At 41.0% G+C, this 17,824-nt stretch overlaps 4 protein-coding genes across 4 annotated transcripts in view; all 4 read left to right on the top strand.

Annotated features, from left to right (window-relative positions):
• Positions 1-2,691: 2,691 nt before the first annotated feature.
• Positions 2,692-4,476, top strand: LOC309483012 (trace amine-associated receptor 13c-like). Its single transcript, XM_082148649.1, has one exon. It carries the CDS (start codon positions 2,757-2,759, stop codon positions 3,738-3,740), a length of 984 nt encoding a protein of 327 aa, XP_082004775.1. The 5' UTR covers positions 2,692-2,756; the 3' UTR covers positions 3,741-4,476.
• A 1,717-nt stretch (positions 4,477-6,193) lies between these two features.
• On the top strand, positions 6,194-7,907 carry LOC309482663 (trace amine-associated receptor 13c-like; the record flags this gene model as incomplete). The annotated part of the gene is made up of 1 exon (XM_082148127.1): positions 6,194-7,907. Exon 1 carries the CDS (start codon positions 6,924-6,926, stop codon positions 7,905-7,907), a length of 984 nt encoding a protein of 327 aa, XP_082004253.1. The 5' UTR covers positions 6,194-6,923.
• Positions 7,908-12,582: 4,675 nt separating this feature from the next.
• Positions 12,583-17,824, top strand: part of LOC309483015 (trace amine-associated receptor 13c-like) — a 40,849-nt gene continuing 35,607 nt past the window's right edge. Inside the window, exon 1 of the mRNA XM_082148651.1 lies at positions 12,583-12,845. The gene's annotated coding sequence lies outside the window, so the exon portion shown is untranslated. The remainder of the gene's footprint in view (positions 12,846-17,824) is intronic.
• On the top strand, positions 12,814-14,116 carry LOC309483013 (trace amine-associated receptor 13c-like). The gene has a single exon (XM_082148650.1). It carries the CDS (start codon positions 12,921-12,923, stop codon positions 13,902-13,904), a length of 984 nt encoding a protein of 327 aa, XP_082004776.1. The 5' UTR covers positions 12,814-12,920; the 3' UTR covers positions 13,905-14,116.

The following is a 17,824-nucleotide window of genomic DNA, read 5'->3' as shown; positions in this document are numbered from 1 at the left end:
GATTCGAGTATTTATGTGTGCAGTAAAAGTTCTCCCACAAGGTTTTTGCCTAATTGGTGAGGCGAAATACAATCTCATGTCTGATTTCTCTTCGCTCGCACTCTGCTATCCCACATGTGCATTGTCGTCTGAGAGCATGTGCTGCAAGTTCTTTGAGTACAACAAAGTTCGCCATTCTTACAACCCCTTAAAAAAATATATGTTGCCTTTCGAGAACGGTCACTTTGTATTGCGTAGCTATACGCAGTGGGGAAACTCTTTTTTCTCGATAATACTGAAGCAGCTAGCACAGTGAGTGTCTGGCTCACTCATTGGCTGTGTTGTGGCAACTTGCCATACCCTATTTTGGCGGTCTCTGACGTGTGCGCCAATGAGCTAGCAGTGCGCCAACACACGTCAGAGACCGCCAAAATAGGGTGTGGCAAGTCTATATTAGAGCCCGAATTCGCCATTATAGCAGTTTATCTCCTTCAGCGACACACTTCACGTCTCTGACTCCTCTGCAAGCCTTCACCATAGAATCAAGCCTTTTACAGCCTGAGCGAGCCGCTTTACAGCAGACTACGCCTTCAACTGCAGAAGTCATTTTTCTCCTGTCGCCGTTCTCCTGTGGTCATCCGGCGATCATAGCATATCCTTTTCATTATCATTGCTATTGTGTGTTCGCCGCTGTGTTCACATAGCCTAAAAGAGCTGCGAGCGTTGTTTCAAATGCCTCGCTCTACATGCACCACGTGCGGATGCCATCTGCACGAGGCCGACGGGCACACGAGGTGCGTCTCATACCTTGGAGTCCCCATGCTGGAGCTGCACTCTCTGCCGGCGGCTGCTCGCTCTGCGAGAGCATGCCTGTCTCTGTGCTGCAGACGCGTATAGCTCTCTCCAAAGATGGCGATGGCGCTTCTCCTGCTCTTCCTTTCCCTGCTCTACTTCTGCCAAGGATGGGTAGAAGTAAACTCCGTATGGGATTACTGCGCATGCGCCCACTGCAGCACTGGCTCAAACGCCTTGTGCCAGCCCATCATGGTGAATCACGGTTGTTCACGGACCCTGATTCCCTGGCGGGCTCAGGACTGGTACCACGAGGGCGTGACCATGGGGGGTGATTTCTGGGAGGAAAGTGGTTTTCACAGACGCTTCCAACCTAGGTTGGGGAGCGCTGCACGAGGGCAAGCCTGCCTCAGGCCTCTGGTCGACCACTGAGCAGAGCTTACATATCAACTGCCTGGAAAATGAAAGCAGTTTGTTTGGCCCTCAAAGCATTTCTGTCAAACCTCAAAGGACACCCCGTCTTAGTCCGCACGGACAACACGTCAGTGGTGGCATACATAAATCGCCAGGGCGATGTCAGGTAGGGCAAGCAAATCTGAGCTCTCTGAGGGCAGCACATATCCCTGGCATTTAGAATCTGGGTGCGGATATGCTTTCATGGGGCAACCTTTTCCCTAGGCGAGTGATCCCTGAACCCTCAGACAGTCAGTCTGATATGGAGTGTGTTCGGCAAGGCCAAAGTCGACCTTTTCGCCTCGAAAACCAACACTCACTGCGCAGTGTTCTTCTCGATGACCCCTATTTTGGCGGTCTCTGACGTGTGTTGGCGCGCTGCTAGTTCATAGGCGCACAAGTCGCAGCACAGCCAATAAGTGAGCCAGACACTCACTGTGCTAGCTGTTCAGCTGCAAATGCGTTTTACATTTTAGGCTTCAGTATTATCGAGGAAAAGGAGTTTCCCCACTGCGTATAGCTACGCAATACTCGTTCCCTTACTCTCAGGGAACCGAGGTTATGATAGTAACCGAGTACGTTTAGACACGCGATCATATTTCGAACCTCCAATTTGCTGCCTGTGCATTTCAGCCATACAGGCTGTATTTTTTGTCATTTTGTATTTTATTTTTAATTGTTACTCAGAAATAATTAATATTTTTGCAGAATCACTTAGCTGTTCCAGTTCTATAATCAGTACACCTAGATGTTTTAAACAAATAGGCTTAATGAATTACTTGTCCAAAAATAATCACGTACTGTCAGAGGTAGGCTACAATGAAGCACATACTTTATGACCATAAAAGATGTTTAATAAAGTAGCTGTGTTTGCGTGAACACAATCCAGACATATTACATCCACCATGAATGTTGTGTCTTACTCTATACGCATGCTGCTTCTCTCCCATCTACAAATCTTCTCTTGTGGCCTCATGTGATAATAAAGTGTAAGGAACTTTTCACATAGTATTTCAAAGGAAAGTATAGGCATATTTGAACACAGCGATGATTACATACATCAGGATTTAAAGATTAGAAGTATTTGATATTATATATTTATAGCCTGTATAAGCACATCTATGTTTTTGTATCAAACTTTTCTAAATCAGTTGATCTCCCAGCTGTATGTTCTTCTCCCTTGATGGTGTCGGTCTTGGAAAGAGTCAACATGTCAAGTGTATAAAAGGAAACATAGATTGTAGAATGTCTTTATTGTAGAGCCTCCAGGACTGACGGTGTTTCGGTGAGGAGCAGTTCAGAGCTGCTGGAGAGACAAATAATTATAATTTGTTACGTTAATATAGCGCTTTTCTAGGTACTCAAAGCGCTTTACATAGAAGGGGGAATCTCCTCAACCACAACCAATGTGCAGCATCCACCTGGATGATAGCATCTTCAGATATCTTTTAACTGTGGTTACGCATGTGGTTATATGAAGGAAGTCAGAGGGGGTTAGATGATGTTTAGATGATTCTTCCAAGTACTTTAGAATGAATCTTACAGCAGTGAACCAAACTGATGACTGTCAGGAATATTCCTGTCCAGAGAGATCTGTTTATTTCTCTGTCTATGTGATTCTGTATGTGGCCGCAGCAGCTGTGTCTCTTCTGACCGTGTGTGGAAACCTGCTGGTCATCATCTCTGTTAGTCACTTCAAGCAGCTCCACACTCCTGCTAACATCCTCATCCTCTCTTTAGCTGCGTCTGATCTGCTTACAGGACTTTTTGTGATTCCATTTCATTTGATTTTGCTGATTGAGTCATGTTGGATTTCTGGACCAGAGATGTGCTCAGTTTTCAATTTCGTGACTTTTCAAGCAACAAGCGTGTCTGTTCACACTGTGGCTCTAATAGCAGTTGATCGGTTTCTGGCTTTACACTCTCCTTTTTTTTACTCAGAGAAAATCTCTCCCACTGTGATTTGCATAGCAACTTTATTTAACTGGCTGTTTTCACTCCTTTATAACTTCACTCTGCTCTTCATTAATGGAAACTTCACTGTCATGTGTCCAGGAGAATGTGTTTATACTATAGATGGGGTTTCATCCATCATTGATCTCCTGGTTGTGTTTCTTATGCCATGTACACTCATCATAATATTATACACTCGTGTTTTTGTCATTGTTAGGAAACATGTGACTGCTATAAGAGCCCTTCAGGTTCACAACAGCAAAGAATCCTCTAAAAACAGAATCAGTGACAAATCAGAGCGAAAAGCTGCATTATCTCTCGGGATCCTGGTCTTTGTGTTTCTCCTGTGTTTACTGCCATATTATATTACTTCTTTAGTGATTCCATATGACAATGCTGACTTCTTTTATGTCAGAGATGTTGCTGCAATATTTTTCTATCTGAACTCCACCATTAATCCCATAATTTACGCCTTATTTTACCCTTGGTTTCAGAAAAGCTTAAAATTAATTCTCACATTTAAAGTGTTTAATGAAGACTCCTCTCTGATGAATGTGCAGTAAGTAATTTAATGTAAGACAAAATGTTTCCCCTGTTTTTTCCTGTTGTTTATTTTTCATATATATACTTTGTCTAGGTTAATGTACAATATTTTGTTATATTAAACATGAGTCTTGACTACAAAACAGCTATTGATCATTTCCTCAAATATGGCCGAAATACAGTTCAGTTATCACTATCACACATTGATCTTTTTTGTCAACAGGCTCTAATATGGACCCAGAGTACATGTGATCGCATTTGAAACCTCAGTTGCCGGCTGTGCATATGCCAATACAGGCAGCATTTTATATTGTGTTATTTTTAAATATTCACAAAGAAATAATGAATACTGTAAGAGCTATTGTATATATAAAAGTTTAGAATCTTTTCTGTTTAAAGTCCAGATTCTTTCTTGTTTAGTTTAGGCTATATACATTATAAGAATAAACATTTTCAATGTGTAGGCTATATAATACAGTTTAAATAAAATAATATAAAAAATAAATCTTAAAACGTAATGGCCTGGTTTCACAGACTGGACTAGATTAAGCTAGGATTAGGCCTTAGTTCGGGCGTTTAAATTGCTTTTATAAATTTGCCTTAGGACAAAACAGTACTGGTGTGCATCTTAAGACAAAACAGTGGCACTGACATATTTTAAGGTATATCAGTGGCATTTGGTTTCAGTTAAAACAGATCAAACATGCATTTTAGTCTAAGACTAGTTTAAGCCTTGTCTGTGAAACCGGGGGAATATGTTCAAATGCAACTTTATTCATTACAGCGGGATGGTCTTTCTGCTGGGCCTTAGGCCTGTGTGGACTATGCATGGCAGAGGCGTCCTCTTCCCTGGTGAGGCAGGCCTAAACCTGTCCGCATACCGCACGGTTTTGCTGCAGGGTCTTCAGCTGGGGACCACCGCTCATTGACGTTTCGCCCCTTAACCCAGAACGGCTCATGGTGGCGGGGCAGTGAACAGGGACGTCTCCCTGACACCCCCTGCAGCAAAACCTAATTAGATGTTACACCCCAAGCCTTGTCTCGTCGTTTCAGCCAGAGCCAGTGGCTTGCTTTCTCAGCTTCCTCAGAGAGCTCTTTGGTGGATCTACTCAGTGTGGTTCCCCGTAGTCCCAGGTCCTTGAGCAGACGTGATGTTGATCTGCCCACAAAGCCTCTGGCTCCCACCTCCACCGGGTACAGCCTCACACTCCATCCACTTTCCCTGCATTCCGCAACCAGATCTGCGTACTTTGCCTTCTTTCTCTCATAGGCAGCTTCCAGTCCCTCCTCCCATGGCACTGTCAGCTCGATCAGTATTACTGACTTCACAGCTGCAGACCACAGCACCACGTCTGTTCTTATGGTGGTGCTGCATATCTCCTGTGGCAACTGGAGCTGCCTTCCCAAGTCTACTTCCATCTTCCACACCGCCCCTGGTGTTAATAGCTTGGCGGGTTGTCTCTTGCTGGTATGCATTGTGTGTTCCCCCTGCCTAATGAAGTGGATCCTGCATCGGCTCTCTGATGGACTCTGGTTGTTTGCCTCCTGTCGACTTTTCTCCAGCACCTCTGCCAGCTTCCTGAGCACTTGGTCGTGCCGCCATCTGAGCCGACCCTGTGTCAGTGCTGTTTTACAGCCCGACAGAATATGCTGGAGTGAGGCATTGATGGTACCACAGAGGTCGCAGGATTGCTCTGTTCCAAGCCATTGGTGGAGGTTTTTAGGGCTCGGGAGGGTGTCGTACGTTGCCCTAATGAGGAAACTGAGCCGAGCCTGTGGCAGTTTCCAGAACTCTGCCCAGCTGATTGCTCGGCTCGCAACACCCTCCCAAGTTGTCCACCGCCCCTGCTGCCCCTGTACCACAGACCTCACTCTGATCTCCTCCTGCTCAATCCTGGTGACCTCTAAAGACAGAGACACAGAGACGGCCTATAGAGATGTGCAGATATGACGTTACTTTGTTGGCCAACCGGCAGTTAGCATCCCTGATAGCACACGTACATCATGGAGACGTTGATGTCTTATTAACATCTGCAAGATGTGTTTTTTAGAGTGTTTGCTCATCTGCAATATGTCTCAAGACGTTTCCTGTCAGATGTTAAATAGACATTTAGAAAATGTCTTTTTAAGATGTTTATGATTTAGAATGTATTTAAAAACTTCTTAAGACGTTTATCAGATGTTTAAATGTTTTCCAGATTTAGTGCTTTTTAGCAAACATCTTAGAGACTTATCTGGGATCCCACTGTTTCCCTTTGAAAAAAACCCTATAGGATTTTTTCCACAGGCTTTTGGATTATCGCATAAAACAAGCTCTCTGATCAAAACAACAACAAAACAAAAGTTTATGATACATGTTTTGTCCATCAAGATAATTTTCACAGATGAACACAATTTTATGAATTTTTCAAGACACTTTAAAAAAATCATGAGTGGGATAACACTGATGTATTTTATGTCGTAGAATAAAACGTGAAAGTGTCTTGAGCTTGTGTTCACCACAGACCTTATTACAGCCATTTAACCAATTCCACTGAACCCCATTCAAAAAACCCTTTGACTTCGGGACGATGAAACTGGAAGTGCTAAAATGCTAACTCTTTTCCGCGTTTTGGTCAACAAATTTACATCATACCTGTTACCACTCTGTAGATGCTGTCCTGTGTTTTTGTTATTTGTCCACCTCCAGTTTAGCTCAAGGTGAAGGTTTGGTTGTTTAGTGTGGCTCGGTCAGCCCCTGCTGGTAGATGCTGTAATTACAGCATTCTGGGGTCAAAGATCATCTTCCTCTAATGAAGGCCTTTGAAAACTAGCTGTGTGTTCAGACGGAGATTTGTTGGCAAGCAAAATAGCAGAACACTTAATATGCTTCATTACCACATTTAGTTCTATGTGACACTCTTTAGCTCTTTTCTTCTGGATGAACAGAATCAGTTGATCTCCCAGCTGTATGTTCTTCTCCCTTGATGCTGCCAGTCTCGGAAAGAGTCAACATGTCAAGCGTATAAAGGCTGCGTGGGTTGTAGCCCATATTTATCTGGTATTATGGAGCCTCCAGGAGTAACTTGAGCTTAGGTGAGGAGCAGTTCAGAGCTGTTGGAAAGACAAATGGCATCTTCAGAGATCTTTATCTGTGGTTACTCATTTTTTATGTGAAGGAAGTCAATGAAGGAATATGAAGGAAGTTGGATGTTTCTTCCAGAATGAATCTTACAGCAGTGAACCAAACTGATGATTGTCAGGAATATTCCTGTCCAGAGAGAGCTGTTTCTTTCTCTGTCTATGTGATTCTGTATGTGTCCGCAGCAGCTGTGGCTCTTCTGACCGTGTGTGGAAACCTGCTGGTCATCATCTCTGTTAGTCACTTCAAGCAGCTCCACACTCCTGCTAACATCCTCATCCTCTCTTTAGCTGCGTCTGATCTGCTGGTCGGAGTTTTTGGGATGCCACTATATTTGTCTTGGTTCATTGAGTCATGTTGGATTTCTGGACCAGTGATGTGCTCAGTGTTTAAATTAGTTAATTTTCAAGCAACAAGCGTGTCTGTTCACACTGTGACTCTAATAGCAGTTGATCGGTTTCTGGCTTTACGCTCTCCTTTTGTTTACTCAGAGAAAATCTCACCCACTGTGATCTGCATAGCAACTTTATTTAACTGGCTGTTTTCACTCCTTTATAACTTCACTCTGCTCTTCATTAATGGAAACTTCACTGTCATGTGTCCAGGAGAATGTGTTTCTGTTGTAGATGGGGTTTCATCCATCATTGATCTCCTGGTTGTGTTTCTTATGCCATGTACACTCATCATAATATTATACACTCATGTTTTTGTCATTGTTAGGAAACATGTGACTGCTATAAGAGCCCTTCAGGTTCACAACAGCAAACAATCCTCTAAAAACAGAGTCAGTGACAAATCAGAGCGAAAAGCTGCGAAACTGCTGGGGATTCTGGTCTTTGTGTTTCTCCTGTGTTTACTGCCATATTATATTTGTTCTTTAGTGATTTCTTATAGTAATGCTGATGTGTTTTTTGTCAGAGATGTTACTGTAATATTTTTCTTACTGAACTCCACCATTAATCCCATCATTTACGCCTTATTCTATCCCTGGTTTCAGAAAAGCTTAAAATTGATTTTCTCATATAAAGTGTTTAATAAAGACTCCTCTCTGATGAATGTGCAGTAAGTCGTTGAATGTAAGACCAATTATTTTGGATTTTTTTTAAACCTGACTGTGAAGACATGTATGTTGTTTTCAATCATGACAGTATTGTATAACAATATGAGTCATACAACTCACTTATTTTATGTAAAAAAAAAAAAAAAAGGAATTATTGAATATAATAAACATGTACTTATGTAATTAGTGTTAGTGACCGTAAGACAATTACCTATAAATATTTGTTTACTCATAATTCTGCTTTGCTGAACATCCAGAATTGTGTTAGACACAACAGCTTGCGCACTGTCACTGAATCAGTAATCAGTGTGTGTAATCAGTGACTCTTATCCACCTCATATTTTAAACGTAAAAGCAGATGCGGCCACTTGAATACTTCTGGTGTCACCCACTTCAAGTTATGTTTAGCTGTACAAAAACAGCTCATTATGCTGATATTGCAAACTGGTAATTCTTATATTATTTGAATGTATTACAAAACGTTAATGTAATAAACATTTTAAATTATATATCATGTTTTTTATTGTTGTAATACTGTTTTTGTATTATTTTTGTATTTAATTTTTTTACAATATATAATAGTATTTTTCCCTGATTGCATTCACTCGAAATATTATAAAAGTGCATTTCCAGTAAATAAAATGCTATGGTGAAATCAGGCATTTTTATGACTAATATACATTATATTCAGTATTAGTTTAATGATGTAAACCTCTAAATATGTCAATTTTGTCCCACACATTTAACATGTAAATATAATGGATCACTTGCACAGCCACAATTCTCTCAGTTTGGAGGCGAACAGACTGAAAAGACAATATAAGTGAAGGACGTGAATGATTTTTCCCATTTATGACATTTGACTGCAATTTCATGTCATGTAAAGCCTTTTTAATAGATATAGTAGCCAACCCTCTCATAGCGCATAACTCAGAACTTCATTTTTATGTAAACCAACAACATTAAAATGTAGCTTTCTGTACTTCATGTTAGAATATTTAAACAAGCATACATTGAAAAATAAAAAAAATAAAAAATCGCTATTTAGGTATTGACATTAAGGTTTTTATTCTATATTGACTTCAAATAATACATTCTGTAATATTATAACTTAAATGTAAGTAATGACGACAAAGAGGCTGTAGAGACTTAACTTATATTTTCTCTGTTCATAATGCAATCAACATCTCTCATATATCATCATTTAGACCAATATGCAGGGTTGGATTGGCCATCTGGAGCACCGTGAGTTTTCCCACACGGTCCACTTGACCGTTCAACAAGAACCAGTGAGGTTCATTCTCGTGTTACACGTCATGTCTGAGCTTCCGCAAGAACCAGTGAGGTTCATTCTCGTGTTACACGTCATGTTTGACCTTCCTCAAGAACCAGTGAGGTTCATTCTCGTGTTATGCAGCACGTTTGAGCTTCCGCAAGAACCAATGAGGTTCATTCTCGTGTTACGCAGCACGTTTGAGCTTCCGCAAGAACCAATGAGGTTCATTCTCGTGTTACGCAGCACGTTTGAGCTTCCGTAAGAACCAATGAGGTTCATTCTCGTGTTACGCAGCACGTTTGAGCTTCCGCAAGAACCAATGAGGTTCATTCTCGTGTTACGCAGCACGTTTGAGCTTCTGCAAGATCCAGTGAGGTTCATTCTCATGTTACGCAGCACGTTTGAGCTTCTGCAAGAACCAATGAGGTTCATTCTCGTGTTACGCAGCACGTTTGAGCTTCCGCAAGAACCAATGAGGTTCATTCTTGTGTTACGCAGCACGTTTGAGCTTCCTCAAGAACCAGTGAGGTTCATTCTCGTGTTACGCAGCACGTTTGAGCTTCCTCAAGAACCAATGAGGTTCATTCTCGTGTTATGCAGCACGTTTGAGCTTCTGCAAGAACCAGTGAGGTTCTTTCTCGTGTTATGCAGCACGTTTGAGCTTCAGCAAGAACCAGTGACGTTCATTCTTGTGTTACGCAGCACGTTTGAGCTTTAGCAAGAACCAGTGAGGTTCATTCTTGTGTTACGCAGCACGTTTGAGCTTCAGCAAGAACCAGTGAGGTTCATTCTCATGTTACGCAGCACGTTTGAGCTTCCACAAGAACCAGTGAGGTTCATTCTTGTGTTACGCAGCACGTTTGAGCTTCAGCAAGAACCAGTGACGTTCATTCTCATGTTACGCAGCACGTTTGAGCTTCCACAAGAACCAGTGAGGTTCATTCTTGTGTTACGCAGCACGTTTGAGCTTCAGCAAGAACCAGTGACGTTCATTCTTGTGTTACGCAGCACGTTTGAGCTTCAGCAAGAACCAATGTGGTTCATTCTCGTGTTACGTAGCACGTTTGAGCTTCAGCAAGAACCAGTGAGGTTCATTCTCGTGTTACACATCATGTTTGAGCTTCCTCAAGAACCAATGAGGTTCATTCTCGTGTTACGCAGCACGTTTGAGCTTCCTCAAGAACCAATGAGGTTCATTCTTGTGTTACGCAGCACGTTTGAGCTTCCTCAAGAACCAATGAGGTTCATTCTCGTGTTATGCAGCACGTTTGAGCTTCAGCAAGAACCAGTGAGGTTCATTCTTGTGTTATGCAGCATTTTTGAGCTTCCGCAAGAACCAGTGAGGTTCATTCTCGTGTTACACGTCATGTTTGAGCTTCCACAAGAACCAATGAGGTTCATTCTCGTGTTACACATCATGTCTGAGCTTCTGCAAGAACCAGTGAGGTTCATTCTCGTTTTACGCAGCACGTTTGAGCTTCCGCAAGAACCAGTGAGGTTCATTCTCATGTTACGCAGCACGTTTGAGCTTCTGCAAGAACCAGTGCGGTTCATTCTCGTGTTACGCGGCATGTTTGAGCTTCCGCAAGAACCTATAACTGCACGTACACACCGCCGCCGACTTGAGCTGCAAAGAAGCTCTGGTCGCCCTGTCAAGGACGCTTGTCAAAAAGTACGGGGAAGCTTGTTGACGCTTTGGCCGCTCTGACGTAGCAGCATTCTATGTTCGATCATGGGAGAAGAGAAGTGTCACACCATGAAATGTAAACAGAAAAAACAAGCAATACATTGACGCTAGAAACCTTTTATAATGACAGCATTTTTATAACCGTTTTGGTCACATTTGGTCGGGAAAAAAAGAATAATTAGCTATTATTATTATTATTATTATTATTATTTGCAGCCTACGGCACGCGTTGTGTAATTATCTCGGCAGTTTAGGATATCGCACACAAGATTTGTCAACACAGAAAACATTTCATCACTGGAGAGTTTTTTTTTCGACACCATCTTGTCAATTGATTTTGATTAATATGCGCGAGGGAGAGAGAAGATGGTGAGTGTGTGCGCGGCCGGGGATCTCTCTCTCTCTCTCTGCCCTGTCAAGCGCGCCCTGTTAAACTGACAGAACTTAAAAACACATGCAAATGATAAACTTTCACTCTATGATGGTTCAACTGTGCAATTAATCCGCGAATCACATGCGTCAAGGGCAGGGGAACAGCGGTTAATGAATCACGGATCAACTACGATAGCCTACCTATTCTTGACATCGCACATCCTGCGATGTGACTATCGTGGATTCGTACATCGCAATATCCATGCTTAAACGATACATCGTGCAGCCCTACTGGCAAGACAGAGACAAATTTGAGTATCTATCAGTACTAGTTAAAAATATTATAAATCATCAGCACGCACTTCACCAACTCACCGGAGACACCAACTATCCCAGCTATTTTATCCCATGCCTCGTTCTTTTGTAACTGGTCCATATGCAAACAACGTCTTATCATAAATGATAGGAAACCCAGCAACGGCAATGATCGGCTTCTCCTCCATTTTCTCGGAACTAATGTTTTGTTAAGAACGAAAGTTTACATCGTATGTTTCTCCGGAATCAGCCAGCGCGAAGGACGTCTATATTCTGTTTGGTTGCTGGCGTTTTGCTGCTGCTTGCCGCTGAACCGCGTCATAGCTCATTACCATAAAGTTGAGCTACTTTCAACTTTCTGATTGACGCTCTGGTCGCTCAAAACGCGACGCCGATGGATTTGACGCTCCTTGCAGCTGAGAGAAGCCAGCTTACATTGAAAATGAATGACTTCCGGTAACTTTGGAAGCTCAAGTCGGCGGCGGTGTGTACGTACAGTAAGGGTTCATTCTCGTGTTACGCAACATGTTTGAGCTTCCGCAAGAACCAATGAGGTTTTGTGTAACCGTAATCATTTTGTGTTGGGACTACATGAATTACAACACAATGCAGCGCTTCCTGGTTCTACGTCAGAACGCCACTTCATTATTGGCCAGCTCCTGCGTCAGCATCACACACATGCTTCGTGGTGCTCACATGAACAGCATCAGCCAATACAGAGCTGTACTGTAATTTTAACATAAACAGCATAGGAGACTGAGGTAGACGAGAAGAAATTGTTTAATAAAGTTTTTATTTTTGTTTGTTTTTTGCGCACAAAAAGTATTCTCGTTGCTTCATAACATTAAGGTTGAACCACTGTAGTCACATGGAATATTTTAACAATGTCTTTACTACCTTTCTGGGCCTTGAAAGTGGCAATTACATTGCAGTCTATGGGAGGTCAGAAAAAATATATTTTAACAATCTTTTTAATCGATTAACGAAGGTCTTACGGTTTGAAACGACATGAGGGTGAGTAATTAACGACATAATTTTCATTTTTGGGTGAACTAACCCTTTAAGCCCATCTATGTTTTTGTATGAATACAAACTCAGTTGGTCTCCCAGCTGTATGTTCTTCTCCCTTGATGCTGCTGATCTTGGTAAGAGTCAACATGTCAAGTGTATAAAAAGGCAATATAGATTGTAGAACATCTTTGTTGTGGAGCCTCCAGGAGTGACTGTGTTTCGGTGAGGAGCAGTTCAGAGCTGCTGGAGAGACAAATAGCATCTTCAGAGATCTTTATCTGTGGTTACGCATGTGGTTATATGAAGGAAGTCACAGGGAACAACACTATGTTGAAGTGTTTTTTCCAAGTACTTCAGAATGAATATTATAGCAGTGAACCAAACTGATGATTGTCAGGAATATTTCTGTCCAGAGAGATCTGTTTCTTTCTCTGTCTATGTGATTCTGTATGTGTCCGCAGCAGCTGTGTCTCTTCTGACCGTGTGTGGAAACCTGCTGGTCATCATCTCTGTTAGTCACTTCAAGCAGCTCCACACTCCTGCTAACATCCTCATCCTCTCTTTAGCTGCGTCTGATCTGCTGGTCGGAGTTTTTGTGATGCCACTTCACTTGATTTTGCTTATTGAGTCATGTTGGATTTCTGGACCAGTGATGTGCTCGGTTTTCAATTTTTTTACTTTTCATGCAACATGCGTGTCTGTTCACACTGTGGCTCTAATAGCAGTTGATCGGTTTTTGGCTTTACACTCTCCTTTTTTTTACTCAGAGAAAATCTCTCCTACTGTGATCTACATAGCAACTTTATTTAACTGGCTGTTTTCACTCCTTTATAACTTCACTCTGCTCTTCATTAATGGAAACTTCACTGTCATGTGTCCAGGAGAATGTTTTTATATTGTAGTTGGAGTGTCATCCTTCATTGATCTCTTGATTGTGTTTCTTATGCCATGTACACTCATCATAATATTATACACTCATGTTTTTGTCATTGTTAGGAAACATGTGACTGCTATAAGAGCCCTTCAGGTTCACAACAGCAAAGAATCCTCTAAAAACAGATTCAGTGACAAATCAGAGCGAAAAGCTGCGATACTGCTGGGGATTCTGGTCTTTGTGTTTCTCCTGTGTTTACTGCCATATTATATTTGTTCTTTAGTGATTCCATATGATCATGCTGACTTCTTTTATGTCAGAGATGTTACTGTAATATTTTTCTTCCTGAACTCGACCATTAATCCCATAATTTACGCCTTATTCTATCCCTGGTTTCAGAAAAGCTTAAAATTAATTTTCACATTTAAAGTGTTTAATGAAGACTCCTCTCTGATGAATGTGCAGTAAGTCATTGAATGTAAGACAGAATGTTTCTCCTCTTTTTTTTCCTGTTGTTTATTTTCGTATATGTACTTTGTCTATAGGTTAATGTAGCTACATTCTTTTTTTATATATAAAACATGAGTCTTGACTACAAAACAGTTATTGTATCTTTTCTCAAATAGGCCTATTGCCGAAATACAGTTCAGTTATCACATATCAATCTTTTTTGGAAACAGACTGACCCAGAGTAGCCTATACACGTGATTGCATTTGAAACCTGTTGTTTGCTGGCTGTGCTGTCTGCCAATACAGACTGCATTTTATATTGTGTTATTTGTTATTTTTTGTTATATTGTGTTATTAAATGCTTACAATGAATAGTGAATACTGTAAGAGCAATTGTATTGTATGTTTTATGGTTATTTTCATAATGTTTGTTGTAGTTAATTTTTTGTACATTGAGTGGAGTGAGGGACACAATGTCAGTCTAGTTTCTATCGCAGATATCAGGCATAATGCAAATTTAATAAATCCCCATATTTTTGCAGCAGCTTGCAATTTTGTATTTTTCTAATGCAAATTCTCACCAAAAAAGGTTAATCTGAGGGGATAATCAACATTGGCTAATCAGAAAAGTTCAGACAAACTGATAAATATGTGTTTAAGTGTAAATATGTGCCACTATACTGCCGTAAATTCTAAAGAGAGCTGGGCTGGACCGGCAATTAGCGTGTAAAGAAGATCTGCGCGAGACTCACTTTTCAACCTGTGTGCTGGGAGATTTTTAACTGGGAGAGAGAGACGCTTCTGTGAAGTGATCAAACGCTTTTGTGTTAAGCCTGATACGAAATAAAGGTTTAGAGGGCCCTATCTTGCACTAGCGCAAATTACTTTGTACACTGACGGATGTATCATTCCTATTTTGTACCCAAAGCACAGCGGACTTTTCCCTCCACAGACGCACGTCGGTAAATTAGGGAATGAACTTGCGCTCCCGGGGGCGGTTCAGCAAAAAGAGGAGGCGTGTTCCGGCGCAAACGTTCCCTGATGCTATTTTGTAGTTTCAGAAAACAATTCCGCCACAGACCAGGAAAAACCTAGTCTAAAGTCAGTGGCGCATTATTCAGATGCTATTTTAAGGGCGCATGCTTGGCCATAATGTAGCGTGTGCACAACGCGCATACACTTTGCTTCTCTCATTTACACAGATGCAGCAGTTGACATTTTTGCAAACCATACATAATTACAAGGAAAAATATTACCACACGAGGGAAATCATCATGGTGTCCATGAAGATGTGAAAAAATAGGCATAAATCTAGCTTACACATTTACCCAAATTATTATACTCCTGTTTAATGAAGCTAATTTGAGTGGGTTTCTCCCATCCCCATACAATGTCGCTTCTCTGTCTTTTAAAAATCAGCAGTTATAATAGCAATCCACCATGGAACAAGCTCCTGCTTTTAAAAAGAAAGTGAGATGACGCTCTGATTGGTTTATTTCACGTTACGCCCAAACCACACCTTTGAGTAATGTAGCTACTTCAAACCAACCCTTTTTAGATTTGCATTGGGCGCAAGAGTCATTTATCCCGCCGGTATAATAGCAACGCGACCGAGATCCGCCCACAAAGTTACTTGCGTTTCGCATTTGATACTTGCGTTTCAGATCGTTAAAATATGGCCCAGAATCTTTTCCATTTAAAGTCCAGATTCTTTCTTATTTAGTTTAGGCTATGCCTTCATTATAAGAATAAATACATTTTCAATGTGTAGGCTAGCCTATTTCAATGTGATTTCATAAAATAATATTAAAAGTAGGCTAAATATCAACATCTTAAAACGTAATGGCCCAGTTTCACAGACAGGGCTTAGATTCAGCTAGGATTTGCCTTAGTTCAATCAGGACATTTAAGTTGCTTTTATAAATGTGCCTTAGAAAAAAAACATTACTGGTGTGCATCTTAAATGTCCCATGACATGAAATTTCCACTTTCTGAGGTTTTTTAACATTAATATGAGTTCCCCTAGCCTGTATATGGTCCCCAAGTTTCTAAAAATTTTAATCGGTGTAAATCGAGCTTTTGCTATCTTTCTCTGCCTTTGAGAAAATGGAAGCTCAACCGGGCTGATCTTGAATCTCCTCCTTATGAAATCATAAGGAGAAATGTTACCTCCCCTTTCTCTGCTTTGTCTGCCCAGAGAATATTTCTCGCCCATGAGAAAATGAGCTAGGAAGTAGAACGCGCGCACGCGATTTTAGTTTGTCCACGAGAGATATCATGGCTTTTGAGCGAGCGAAGCATAATAATTGCTCAATAATTGGATGTACAAATGAACATCGAATGGTCAATACAGAGCTGGGCTTGCTGAACGTCGGACAAGTAAGTCAACAAATTATATAAGTGTTGCTTTACTGTTTATGGTTACCTAGCTTCTTACACGTAGAATGTGGCTGTCACATTAGCTATGCAGTTACTTGCGCTAATGTAAAGGTAGACAGCATCAAGTTACACATACTGTAACGCGAGTGTTGTACATTTCTTTGTTATTTGGATAACCGTTTTCCTGTTGGTTATATGGCGCGCGCGATATCCGCATTTCAAGATCACAGAGCTTGATGTAATTGTAATAAGATAAATTACAGACGTTACAGATCTCTCATGAAAAGGCAACAGTAGGTTAGCGTTAGCTACATGATGATAACTGTAAACCATCCGAATAAAGTACCGCATCCAGACATAATATTTTAAACTAACCATTCGGAAACGTCCTGCTGGAGCCGCTGAGTTGCAACTTCCATCTGGATCAGATTCTGGGTCAAACTGAAATGCTTGAACGACTGCGTGTCTTCGTGCCATTGCAATATATCCAACATAAACAAACATGCATGGTACCGTTGCGCAAGATGGTCAAGGCCACACCCACCCTCCACCTTGCGCCGCCTTTCTCCTCCTCATTAGTATTTAAAGCTACAGACACCGAAACGGCCCGTCTGAAGGAAGCTAATTCTGGGACTGGCCTGTAGTGGCTATAATTCTGCACCGAGACTGAATTTTTGTAAAGAGATTTCAGATACAGTACTAAGGACCACTAAGGACTATATTAAAGCCTACAAAAAGTAGCATGTCATGGGACCTTATGGACAAAACAATGGCACTGACATATTTTAAGGTATAAGGTATAAACATACATTTTAGTCTAAGAGTAGTTAAAAGCCTTGTCTGTGAATATGTTCAAATGCAACTTAAAGACAGAGACACAGAGACGGCCTATAGAGATGTGCAGATATGACGTTACTTTGTTGGCCAACCGGCAGTTAGCATCCCTGATAGCACACGTAGCACCTACATCATGGAGACGTTGATGTCTTACTAACATCTGCAAGATGTGTTTTTTAGAGTGTTTGCTCATCTGCAATATGTCTCAAGACGTTTCCTGTCAGATGTTAAATAGACATTTTGAAAATGTCTTTTTAAGATGTTTATGATTTAGAATGTATTTAAAAACTTCTTAAGATGTTTATCAGATTTTTAAATGTTTTCCAGATTTAGCGCTTTTTAGCAGACATCTTAGAGACTTATCTGGGATCACACTGTTTCCCTTTGACAAAAACTCTATAGGATTTTTTTCGCAGGCTTTCGGATTATCGCATAAAACAAGCTCTCTGATCAAAACAACAACAAAACAAAAGTTTATGATACACGTTTTGTCCTTCAAGATCATTTTCACAGATGAACACAATTTTATGAATTTTTCAAGACACTTAACAGCTTTAACAAATATCACGAGTGGGATAACACTGATGTATATTATGTCGTAGAATAATATGTGAAAGTGTCTTGAGCTTGTGTTCACCACAGACCTTATTACAGCCATTTAACCAATTCCACTGAACCCCGTTCAAAAAAAACTTTGACTTTGGGACGATGAAACCGGAAGT

The sequence above is a fragment of the Leuciscus leuciscus genome (genome assembly GCF_965113295.1).
Source record: "Leuciscus leuciscus genome assembly, chromosome: 19".
Classification (NCBI taxonomy): domain Eukaryota; kingdom Metazoa; phylum Chordata; class Actinopteri; order Cypriniformes; family Leuciscidae; genus Leuciscus; species Leuciscus leuciscus.
The sequence above is the reverse complement of the archived record's forward strand: the minus strand, read 5'-3'. Positions and strand labels throughout refer to the sequence as shown.